The sequence below is a fragment of the Gavialis gangeticus genome, unplaced genomic scaffold (assembly GCF_001723915.1).
Source record: "Gavialis gangeticus isolate Ggan-Ray unplaced genomic scaffold, GavGan_comp1, whole genome shotgun sequence".
NCBI lineage: Eukaryota > Metazoa > Chordata > Crocodylia > Gavialidae > Gavialis > Gavialis gangeticus.
The window spans coordinates 29,432,383-29,445,453 of NW_017729029.1; the positions used below are offsets into that span (position 1 = coordinate 29,432,383).

Consider the following 13,071-nt stretch of genomic DNA (forward strand, 5'->3'; position numbering starts at 1 on the left):
CTAACAAGAGACACAGAAAAAGTGTGTGTGTGTGTGTGTGTGTGTGTGTGTGTGTGTGACCTTTTTTTTGTGGACAGGGATTACTGTCAATTTGCAGGGGGAGGGGTTTATAGATGTTGTAATAGCAGACTTTTGTTGATTTTAACCTGGAAATGGAAACTTTCTTTAAAAAGGTAATAGATGAAAAGTCTAAAATGAGTGTTAAAATGCTAACTTCTAAATTGACTGTAAAATCATTCTCAAATTATTGTAATTATAAATAAGGAAAACACCTTTAAAACATAATTTACTCATTAAAGAAACATTTAAAAGAAGAAAATACCAGAAAACAAAATAAGGGGTTTTGTTTTAAACCTTTTCTTAAGAGGAAAAATGATAAAGGATAGGAAATAATATATGAAAAAATACACTGCTCTCTGAGTAAAGAAAACACATAAACAAGAGCACTTTATCTTTTTGTTTTTACCTACTTGCTATTTAATGCTGCAACCCCTACTGTGCTTCTAGGAGTTGACATGCTAGCAACATAATTCCACTGCCGTGCCTGTGGATCCCATCTTTCTACTGTATTGAGATAACTCCATCCATCATGGCCTCCAACTGCATACATTGGTCCTTCAAGCATTGCTACACCTTAGAAAAAATTAGGGATAAAATTTAGTCTGATACCTGATAGCCAAAGGATCTGACACTGCATTCATTGCCAGTTTAATTTGCCTTTAAAAATTACTTAAGACTTTTCATAAGTACCTATGACTTTAAAATTACTTATGTCTTTAAAAGTTACTTATGACTTTTCATTTGCCTTAAAAAATTCCTCACACAAATACAACTTCAATTAAGAACATCTGTATAAAAGCTGATATGTCACTGAGCAAAATGAAAATCATCTGCACAGGATACTCAATGAAAATATTGCATTTCTATAGTTCTGGGGAAAACACTACCTTTCAGCAAATTCTCAGGGGGAAAACAACTATAACGCTGAGGCTTCCTGTCTCCATGATTGGTCCATTTTGGTCTTTTTTGACCTATGCAATATTGCCGCTGTTAATACTTATTAATGTATATATAAATAAGCTTTCAAGTTACAAAAAGCCCATGTTATTACTCCTACATATTATGGGACAGGAAAATATTTACTCAATTACCAAAGAAGCTTTACCCCTTTTAGGAATAAGTTATCTTACAAATCTTTGAGGGTTTTTTGTTTGTTTGTTTTTGTTCTTTTTTGGATTTTATTTTGCTAGGTATAATAACCAAAGCAAAAATTAAAAAAAAGAGAAAGAAAGGAAGAAAGAATTCCAATCTGGCTGCTAAAATTATTTTTCCAAATCCATATTTACAGGCCTAAATATAACATACCAATTTAAGATTTTTCATAAGCACTCACACCATATAAATTACACAAAAGCTAATAGAGCTTCAAATGCAAAATAGCCTAGCAAATCAGGCTGATGTGGGTTGAGGAACCTAACTTGTGGCAGTTGTGTTATTGTCATTCTAATTATTTCCCTCTTCCTTTTAATAATTTGCACTATTATGATCTTACTAGGTTTCATTGAAATGAGACAAGATAAAAATTGACTCTGTTTAGAATATGAAAGGCTTAGCAGGAGCTGACAGTTAAAAAAAGCCCTCAGTTAGATAACTATCAATACTAAGGTAAAAATTCTGTATGTTTATCGCAAACTTAAAGATTAAAAAATCATAAAAAGTAAATTACCACTCTGACAAAGTAGTTAATTAGGCAGTTCATCCACCTCAAGATGGAAAGATCTCAAATGAAAACCCCTTTTTATACTATGTGCATTATTTATTAAGCTACTTGGCCTGTCATATTAACCATCAGTAGCTGCATCTACATGGGCGCTTTTCTGTGGAGCTGACTAATAAGCTTTGTATTAGTGTCACTGTCTTCACGTACATGCATATTGGGGCACAGTAAATTAATTAACTCCTGTAGAATACTACTGTCCAGGACAAGCACTATCCTACAGCAGAGCAGACTGTGTCAAAATGCCCATGTAGATGGTGACTGGGGCTGACTGGGACATGAAGGTGCTACAGTACGGGAGCTGCCTGTCAGCTAGCCCTGCACTGCAGCACCTTTGTGCCCCAGACAACCCCTCCACAGCACATTGAGCCAAGTTGAGTCCGGGGCTGGCAAGCTGACCCCAAGCCCTCTGCCTCAGCTCAGTGTGCTGCTGGCCTGGGGACACAGGTAGGTAAATGCTGTGCCTAGGAGAAATAAACTCTGGCATGAACTGTGCTGGAGTTAATTTCTGTGCGCTAATTGTACAAACTTTTGCCTGGATCTGAAAAAAAACAAACAACCAACATGCTATGCTTAAAACACTTCTGGTGCTTTTTGTCTTTTTATTTGTTTTTTGTCTTCTTATCAAGGACAAAAGACTTCTAAACTTTACAGTGTCTTTACAACTTTTTTTTTCTTCTGCAATTTCAGACCTAGCCTGCTTTTAGTTAACCTGATTCCTTAACTCCACTAAAATTATCAGCCTACAAACAATTAAATTAAAGTTTTCCTGGGCAATAATCCCAGGGTGAGAGCAAATATTAAATTAACCCTGTCACATTTCCCTAATTAGTTTATACAAGGGTTCAAAAGTTCTTAACTTTCACACATACTACTGGGTATTGTATGTATAAAAGAAAAATAAACATTCATTTATACTAGTTTTTTATTAATCAAACAGCATCTGTAACTCAATTAAATTACCAAATTGACTACAATTATACTTTAAATAGCAATCCAGCACTTCATACTAATTTGTATCCACAATGGCTCTTGTCCTTGGACAACAGGATTTTAACATTTAATATTTTGCCCCATTGAATAATAATAATGTTCCCATTGACTTCCTTGAGATAAGAATGTAACCCCTAATATGAGAATGATAACCCTCTTTGCTTTTATTATTTTGACAAACTTGGAAAGAACCCAAAGGTGTTGTGTTAATACAGAGCACTTGGCATAAAAGTAATGTATGCCATAAAAACCTGGAGTGCTTATAATATAAGCTCGGTAGCTTTTTATTTTTATTGCATTAAAAATAACCCACCTCTTCTTGAACACATCCCAGATTTCCTACAATGTTTCTGTTTTTACCAAAACACAAGCAAGCAGTCCATTTCTTAAGAAGCATGGTACAAATCAATCCAGAGAGAGAGATTTTCTGGTGTTTTAAACCCTACTTATACTGTCCTCTCAAACTTAAATTTTTCTCTGTCTCATATTGTTCTGAAATGGGAGTATACATTTGGATGTTTACTGATTATTTAATACATTCTTTATTAACTGCATATGAGGACTTACAGGGGAATGAAGGCCCAGAGATATTAAGGTATATCAGAGTTGTATAGATTTTTGTCAGAATGGCACAATAGATAAAGTAGTAGAATATTCGTTTAAATAAATTAAAAGGAGAGATACAGTATTAAAGGCACTATCTAAAGTAGGTCCAGTTAGGTCTACTAAACCATAAAAAAAAATATTTTATTAATCATAATTAGTTACTAATCACTTGAAGCCCTAACTGAATTCAATGGTACATGTAGGAGTTGAATAAGGAATGTGAGATATTCCAAATTGGTTCCTTTAATGCCACATGGGATTCTAGAATTTCCTACAGATTTTTTATTTTGCAATATGTATATTCTTTTGCAAAATTTTAGTGCAAATTGGATGATATGGAAACAATTAAGGAAAACATTTAACACAATAGGAAACTGGTTAGCTCTCAAAAACATCCCTTATAAACAATGCTTATAGTTTTGGGTACTATAAAAATGTGTCAATTGACTTTTGCATTGATTTGAATACGGTACGAGTTATACATTACAAAGAAACCGTAACTCTTACCTAAGCCATGTCTGTGTGTTGACATTGGAGGCATTATAGTCCAAACTTTAGTAATTGGGTTGAAACATTCAACTGTATTAGAGGTTTTCAGACCATCTCGTCCTCCCACAATGTAAAGCTTGTTGTCAATTACTGCTACTCCAAACTGTAACCGTCTACCATTCATGGTACCAATTTGTTCCCAACTGTTTGTCCTAAGATCATATTTCTCAATTGTTGTGGTTCCTGTTAAAAGCATAATCACTTTGAAACTCTGAACAGATGAGGGCATAGTGCATTAATATATACTATTTAGTAGATTGTCCATCCCAAAAGAACAGAAACTTTATTAAATTGAAAAACATTGAAAATGATGGCCAGTGGGTACTTGTACACATTCATTAATGCACTGTAATTATGGAGCATTAAGTTTAGTGCCTGTAATTATAGGTACTAACTTAATGTGCCATAATCAGTGCTACTGCACATTAGCACAAATGGTCTTTTTGTGATTCTAATGCACAGTAGACTAAATTTACTGCGCCTTAGCGCATTAGCCTAGGTTTTGCCTACCATGCTAATGTGGAGTAGAATTAGTCTTTTGCACTCAAAGTGACTCGTGTAGATGTGCTCACTGATTCTTATAACCAATGCCTGCAATACTGGGGCTGCTGCTGTTAAATCTTAGTAAATTGCATTAAACCAAATTAATATACTATTGTCATATATTGTCACATTGATATAATATTAACACATATATAGGCCATCTGTAAGTGTAAACTGAGTGCTAGGAAATACAGAATTGCTTGTAAACATTTTGTAACCTTTAGAAGTTCTTCAGGCTTGTTATATTCATAGTTATTTAATTGCCATAAAATATTTTCTTGATTTCCATAGATAGATAGATAGATCAGAACACTGTGGTGCTTTTTAATATTTGTGCTTCAAATATTGCAAGCATACAAAAACTGGAACTAGAGCTCCGCCATTTGGAAAATGTGTGAGTGTCCATTCACAGTAGGGTTTGATACTTTTTTAAAATGTAGGCAACCAGGGGGTTAAGTGTTGAAGAAGCACATAGTGGTTATGCTACTGATTATGCTGCTATGCTCTTATGGCCTTGCAAGACTGCTATAACATGCAAGCCATATTCTCACTTATTTTTTCTTTTTACACTGAGTTTTTAATAATGCTATTACTGCAGGCTTCCTACTATTGGTAAGACTTTGACTCCCTGCCACTCAAAATTGGCACCTTTCAAAGCAATGGCTCCTGTTACCCAGCAGCTGTTGTTGCTGCTTCTCTATGTGCTGATTTAGTACAGCAGGAAAGCTACTGGCCCATAGCCAAAGTAGTCAAGGAGCAATTGTTAATCACACCTATAACAAGCTCTAATGTACCTTTGACAAGACTGGTAGGTTTCATTCACAGGCTCACAAGGACAACCAAAGGAGAAAATTAGAACTGGGCTCCTGTCTACCCCCAATAGGAGTTTGTAAAAACTGATCATTTTGATAGGTGAATCTAAATTGCCACCAAACTTGCAATTAGGGTTTGGTGCCAGAATGGTAAGGGGAAGAAAGAGAAAGGTTAGTATTTGCTGCACACTGATCTCTCAAATACAGTCTGTCCAGCATCTTCCATTACACTTAAAAAACAAATAGCAACTGTTCTGATTTTTTGCCTTTCAAAATCCAGGTATTGTAAAAAATAATCCTTACAAAACATTTTAAAAAGAAGGACTTTCTACCAGAGCCTGTTTGGCAAATCTTATTCAAAGATGCTGTGGGATCTGTGAAACTAAAATAACCAAGACTTTGAAAGCTGTATTTTAAAATATCTTTTCGTCTTTCTGTATTTTGACTTGCCCCCTCTTTTAACTTGCAACATCATCCCTTTCTTACTTCTTAATAGTATCCCTTTCTCCTTTTTCCTCCTCATGTCCTCAGTTACCATATCCTTTGGATTAGTCTTTTCATTGTTCTATCCATTTTGTTCTTTTGTCTACAATTCCTTCTTCTGAATACTCCCTATGCTCTTCATAATCAAAATGGGCTAGTTTTTGCTCCCAGCTCTTATTATAGTAAGAGATTGAAATAAATATCCAGCATACTAACCTAAAAAACAGGCTGAAACAAATTGCATGTGTTAGAAAGGAGCCTAAGGGAGTTAGGGTCCCAGAATCCATTCAACTCCAGTGAGATTCAGATACATAAACACTTCAGAGCAGTGATTCTCAATCAAGATGCCATGGCTTTGAGATCCTTCCAAGGGTCCCATGGGGTCCCATGCAAAGTTAGCACTGTTAGGTGTGCAAACGTGGTTTGCAAGAGAAAATCAGAGATTTAAAATAGGAATCTGTCACATTAGAAACCATCAGAACTGCTGTAGTGTTTCTGAATTCTTCACAACAGAAGAATTGCTTTGCTATTTTTCTGGAGTCAAAAAATTAGTGAAAACTAAGAGCTGGCAGTTTCCAAGGCATGCCTGGAGTATAAAACCAAGGAATAGAACTACTTCTTTAGAATAATGCAGCCCAGAACAGTTTTGATCATTCTTTGATCTATTTCACATAATGACTTGGCTTCAAGATATCATCTGAGAGAAGAACTAACATGCTTTCCTAGCTTTCTTACTCTCTATTACATAAGGGTGTGCTTGCTATGAAGGTAGTTAATTCTACCCTCCTCCTGCCTCCAGTGCTGTTGTTGCACCTTACAATGATTATTTGGGTGTTGACTTAAATTTACAAATTCACCATCAGCTCTGGGTATGGTAAAGAATGGCAGTAAGAGAGTGGGAGGTGAGGAAATGCTGTTCTTCCTAAATATCAAAAGGCGAAAGTTCAAACAAATGGCTCTTTTCCAAGGTAATAAGTGAAAAGTCACTAACGGGAAGTGCACATATTCATTGAAAAGTCCTTTCTTTTTATAGCCTCTACTTGGAAAATAAACGGGAACTTTTTTTTTAATGGAAAACCAGTTTGTCAAATAAACTTCCAATTCTTGGTAGCAAATGATAAACAAATTTTCTTGCTACAGCCATAGAAGTTGCATTTTAATTTAGATGCTAGTGATAAGTGTCAACATCTGTGTTCCACATTTAAGAAATAGTAGGGTGACAACTATTCCAGGCACTTCAGGAGGTACACATCAATCTTATTAAACGTTTTGCTTACTATTGTTAACATTGGCTGTCATACATACATGATGAGGAAGTTAGGTACTGTGCTATCTTATTTAACACTCTTTTAACCTAAAAATAGAATGAGTAACTGTGTTTAAATGCTATTAATATTCAACTCATACAGCAAACTGAAGTAATATCTAATGAGTTACTAGACTTGAAACTACTTATAACATTCTGTCTTGTTTCTTACTTTCTCAGGAACAAGAGTTCCATAAAGTAACCCCATAACATTTTAGAATAATCATATTTCCAGACTCATGCATACAGCAAGTGTGCGGTTAAACCAGGGGTGGGCAAAATGCACCTTGAAGGCTGGATCTGTCCTGCGAAAGGATTTTGTCCTGCCCATGGCAGGTCCCTCAGCCCCAACCAGCCTGAGTGTAGGGGACAACCTGGGCCGTGGCACATACGGCCGGTACTGCTACCCCCAGGCATGCAGCAGGGCTGGGGTGGCATGGTGGACAGACTCTGCTTTCCAGTAGCCCCAGGAGTGGCAGCTCCTTCTGGCTGCCTCTGCCAGTGTGTGTACTCCGCCCCCCTTATGGTTCTTCCCCCTTCCCTGTCCTAGCCCCAGCCCCACACTGTCATTGCCCTACGATTCTGGCACTGGCCCCATCCTCCTGTCCAACTCCCACATGCTGCTTCCTACCCACCCACAGCCCCATCTCATCCCTCAGCTGAGTGTCCTGATCATGGGGGTCCTCAGCCACTTAGGAAGTTTTGGTGTGCTGTAGCTGGCTGGTGGGGAGTGGGGGTGCTGACCTGATGGGGGTGGGGATGACACTGACCCAGCCTGAAACAGCTCATCCAAACTCCCTAATTGGCCCACTGGCCCAAGTAATTGCCCACCCCAGGTTACTGTGTTTCTTACTATATTAACTTCTCTGTTTTTAAAGTGACATAAGTTTTCATGAACCTGCATTTGGAACTTTTGGGGGGGGTTAAAAATGTTTCCTTTCATAATGCTATGAAATGACATTTCAATGTACAATTTATAGTAATCCAAAAAGGACAACCTGCAAACTGGGTTTCTTGCTCATCTGTCTGGCATTGTGATTGAAAACTACTTCAGCTATGACAATCAAGATTATTAACCATGGAATACAGCTGTAACAGTCAGTCTCCAACTATAAATTCTATTTTCTTTCAGTCTTGAAAACTGAAATTTTTTTACAAGATCAAAAAAAATAGAATAAGTCTAACTGGGGATTCAATAATAGTTTATTATTAATCAGTAATTAACGATTGTTTATATTTAGAAGATGTACATATTTTTTTGGAACCAAACCTATAACAAACTGTTGCAGAAATTCATTATTGTTGAGTTATACTTTTTCCTTTACATATTTCAACCTTTTGGCTGGAATTGAAATCTCAAATCTTCCAGTCTTTTTCCAAACAGAAAATACCATAATTTTCTTGTGACTTTTGCAGCCAAATTCAAAAACCCTAAATGTTTGCATGCTCAGTGAACTGAATCTAAAGCCCAGACTTTGAGAAGTAAATTCCCCACTGAGGTATGGTCATAGGCATCATTGGCCAGTACTGTACACAGGCCATTCCCCTATTCTCTACCTTCTCTTCCCCCACACACCTCCCCATGCAGCAGCTGCAGCAGCTTCAACTCTGACAGAGGGGTCAGCAAAGCAACAGCAGCAGCACGTGGTATTGGAGCAGTGATGAGAGGGGTTTGCTGCTGAGGAAGATGTAATTTTCTCTTTTTGCTGCTGACATGCATGTTGAGCAGCCAAAAGAACACCAATTTGGGGCAGAAAAAAAGCAGGTGACATCTCTCCCAGCACCATAAACTAAATTTCACAGAATGCTTCTCACTCACTCGCACTCCTAAGCAGCAGTGGCTGCACTGCTCTCCCTGTAGTTGGCAGATATTGTAGGAAGGTATGGGTTGCAGGAGAGGGATTGGAGAATGAGACACTCCTTTAGATCCCTTCTTTTAGACAGTGTCTAGGGCTTATGTCCTGCTCACTCACTCTTCCTGTTAGAAGGCAGAATGTGACAAATGGATTTTTTTTTTAATTCTTACCATCCTTATCTTCCATTGTCTTTAATAAAAAGCTTAAAATAGTTACATAAATTCGTAATATTATATAATCTCCATGCATTGTCATGCTCATAAGGTAGCCAAACAAACCTCCATACTTGCCTTTAGTGGCATCCATGCCTCCCACAGCATAAAGTGAACCCACTGTAGACTTTCTAGGTTTAGTTCGGGGACTCTGCATCATGGATCTCCTTTCTGGTAGCAGATGATACTTCATAGCTTCCATTAGAAGTTTTTGACACTCAAGGTCATCCACAAACATGGGACTGTTTTCTAGATCTGCTAGTAACTGAGCAAAGACAAGTATTGATCTATATGCACCCAAGTTTTAAAAGGGGAGATGCAGCTTGATAACTGAAACAAAATCACAAATCCTAACCCTCAACTGGGGCCCATCTCTCATTTTAACTTTGTCTTAGTCCAAATAAATTACCTGACATAAAATATTGCAAATATAAGAAAATAAATTCACTCAAACTCTAAAAATGCATTGGATAAGAAGAAAAAATAAATCTATGATTCTGACCAATTAGGAAGTTTAGAGCAAACCAGAGAAGAAATTATTTAAGTTATAAACAACAGTAAGACAATGTGAAGTAACAACTTAATAAGGCATTGCATATTGCATTGCAAGACATATTTCTCCATATATATATTTCATGTACAAATATGTACATATTTCAACAGAAACAAAATCTCACAGTACAAATATCAAGCTGCCACAGAATGTCAGTTCACTTCAGAACTGTATGTCCATCTCTAATTGTCATGTTGATGATGTATCTGTTTCAATCTAAACAATGAGTAACACCAGAGGCACCTCCACAGGCATGTTCAGATGTGCATGGACGTTTGATTCCCCAGGTACAAGTAGTGGCAGTGAACCCTGCGCTGTCACTACTTGTCCCCAGGGAACACCCATGCCAAGTGCTTTGGTTCACGACAAGTTGCCTCCCATGGGGTAGGGGAGGCTGGGGCCAGCACAGCCTCAGCAGCCTTACCTGGGGTCCTGTGCACTTCTGCCAAGTGGAGCCTAGCTGGCAGTGGAGCACAACTCCAGGTAGTCAGGCTCCACTTTTTAGGAGTGCACGCCGGCCGAGCATGCATTGCTCCATTTTTTTTCCCCACAGTTTTTTTTGTTAGATAACCAGCGGTCAAAAAAACCCATGGAAAAAAAACTTGGTGCGGCGCATGCTTGGGCAGCGTGCCTTTGCAGTGCAGAGAACACTGAACTGTGTGGTATGTGGCACTGCAAATGTGTTTGCAGTGCCACATATTGCATGACCACACTCATCCGGACACGCCCCACATGTGCTTCATTGCACAGTTGACTAATTAGGTTTGCAGTCATGGGTCACCATCTACAAATACCAACAGCATTACGGCACAGTAAATTAACTTCACCGTAAGATAGTACAGGTACTCAACAATTCGCTAGTTCAGAACTAAATCTCTAGATCAGAAAAATATATATTTAAACCTTGAATATTGTGAATTCAAGGTTTAAATATCTTCTCTACAAACTCATCAGGGGAGATCAACAGCAAATAGGGAGAGCCCTTTTCTCCCCAGCACCACCTGGGGAGACGAGGAACAATGGTAATAAGCTGATGGAGAATAGGTTTAGGTTAGAGATCAGAAGGCAATTTTTTACAGTTAAGGTGGCCAAAATCTGGAACCAACTTCCCAGGGAAGTGGTCCTCACCCCTACCTTGGGCAAATTCAAGAGGAGGTTGGATGATCACCTTCCTGGGGTCTTGTGAACCCAGCATTCATTCCTGCCTATGGCAGGGGTCAGGCTAGATGATCTGTTCAGGTCCCTCCTGACCCTAGCTACTATGAAACTATGAAACTATGAATTAAACATGTTTCTAAGGCCATAGTGATTTAGATGTATTACCCTTTAATCATGTACTTCCAAGTACCTGTGGTGGAAGTAGTGGCAGTCTAATGTAAGAAAGGAGCATTCCTAGGTCTCGTTGCCTCTTCTGCAAATCATGCCTCACCCACATCATCAAAGCCTGGAATATAGCTTCTTCATCTGGAACATTGATGTCATCACTAGATAAAAGCTTTGCAATTTCATTTCCAGGAAGTAAAAGAAATTCCTGATTCTTTATTACTTCTGTGAAGTGTTCCTAGAAAAAAAAATATTTCAATGAACTCATGGTTTTAATACCTTGGTTCAGAACATGAGCTATATTTATATAGATTATATTCCTCTTCTCTTATAGAGTCTGGGTAAATTATTTTTAATGATACCTAAGTCAATGTGACTTCTTAATTAGAACTAAACAGATAAGGCAACCTAGTGATCTTTAGGGGAGTATGTATAGGAATTGACTCAAAACAACTTTTAGAGGGAAGCAGTAGGAGAGGAAAGCCAACAAGGGGCTCAAGACTAACTGCCTTTGTCAAAAATCTTTTAGAGAATATGAAAAGCCTGATAATAGGAAACTGAGGCCCAGAAATGAGATATTCTAGGCGCTGATATCCTGGAAGAAACAGAATTATAGGTAGGTGATGTTTACTTTGTCCCAAACAATGGATAAAAGCACTAAATACTGTAACTGGACAGGGGGCGGGGGGTACATAACTAGTCTAAAAGTGAGTTAGGCCCAGGGCTGGAGTGGTGTTGAAGGTTACAGTTCTTTAAAGAACCATCCTAAAAAGTGCTTGGGTTATGACAGGGATAGTAATTTTTCACTTTCATGAGAACTCTCTATTTTTAACCTACTTGACAGTATGTTTTAAAGTTTATTTTAGTTTATATTAATAACAGGATTTTTCATTAAAAAAATTAAATTCTGTATGTCCAAGTTATACCCATTTTATAGACTGATGAATTTAAAGTTATGGTTGCATATCTGAAAACCAGATCATAAATAGTTTTGCCCAGGTTTATACATTGGATCATTGACAAAAATTGGGTGTAGAATTGAATACTCCTGACTCCTAGAGTCATGTCCTGAATCAGGACAGAAGCATTTGCATGTTTTCTAAATTTCTTTTATAAATCAGATTTGTAAAACTGATATTAAAATACCTGCAAGTGGAACAGAAGCAGGAAGTCAAGGCAACATTTTATTTTCAAATATACCATAATCTGTTTATCAGAACAGGCATACAAGATAGGCAGTCAGTGAAAATGTAGATTGAGGAGTCAATGGGTGGGCAGGGAGAGAGAAGGGGGATGAAAATGTAGATTGAGGAGTCAATGCAGGGGTGGGGGGGAGAGAGAGAAGGGGGATGAACAGTAGAGAGGTACCTGGGGAGTCAGATGTTAGGCAGGTTATAATGTGTCATAAATCCAATGTCTATTAGTCCATGATTTGTAGTATCCAGGAGGTTGATGAAGTGAAGTTGATGAAGGAGGTTGATGAAGTGATCTCCCCAATCTTTCAGTTCTAATCCTCAAAGTAAATTTACAAAACACTTCCCAGAGACGAACCTATGAACTGCACTTCATCAACCTCCTGGATACTAAAAATCATGGACTAAATATAGACATTGGATTTATGACACATTATAACCTGCCTGACATCTCACTCCCCAGGTACCTCTCTACTAATCATTCCCCTTCTCTCCCCCCGCCCCGCCTGTCTCTCACCCACTGACTCCTCAATCTACATCTTCACTGACTGCCAGCTTATATGCATACCAGCCCAGCCTCCGGCTTCTTTACTTTTCATTCCATCCAGGAAGAGCACACACCAACTGCTGAAACTTTCTTAGCCTGATGAAGGGTTTTTGAATCCAAAAGCTTGCTTAATTATTTTTTCCAACTGTTTAAGTTGTTCTAATAAAAGATATCAGATTTACCCAAAGAACCTTGCCTGGAAAATTATAAGAAATTAATAATTTTCCATGTATATAAAACAATTATTAGGGGGCCCTCTTAAATTTGTGCCCCACCACTACAACAGGGAAAGTGGTGGAAGAGAAAGCAGCCAGACAC

At 37.9% G+C, this 13,071-nt stretch overlaps 1 protein-coding gene across 2 annotated transcripts in view; it reads right to left on the reverse strand.

Moving 5' to 3' along the window:
- The window catches only part of KLHL4 (kelch like family member 4), a 108,788-nt gene that overhangs the window by 10,940 nt on the left and 84,777 nt on the right, over positions 1 to 13,071 (reverse strand). For both annotated transcript variants that reach the window (XM_019521372.1, XM_019521373.1), the window contains 4 exons: positions 11,039 to 11,251; positions 9,216 to 9,402; positions 3,884 to 4,108; positions 471 to 633 (listed from right to left, as the gene is read on the reverse strand). In XM_019521372.1, coding sequence (XP_019376917.1) covers positions 471 to 633; positions 3,884 to 4,108; positions 9,216 to 9,402; positions 11,039 to 11,251 — 788 coding nt within the window. The remainder of the gene's footprint in view (positions 1 to 470; positions 634 to 3,883; positions 4,109 to 9,215; positions 9,403 to 11,038; positions 11,252 to 13,071) is intronic.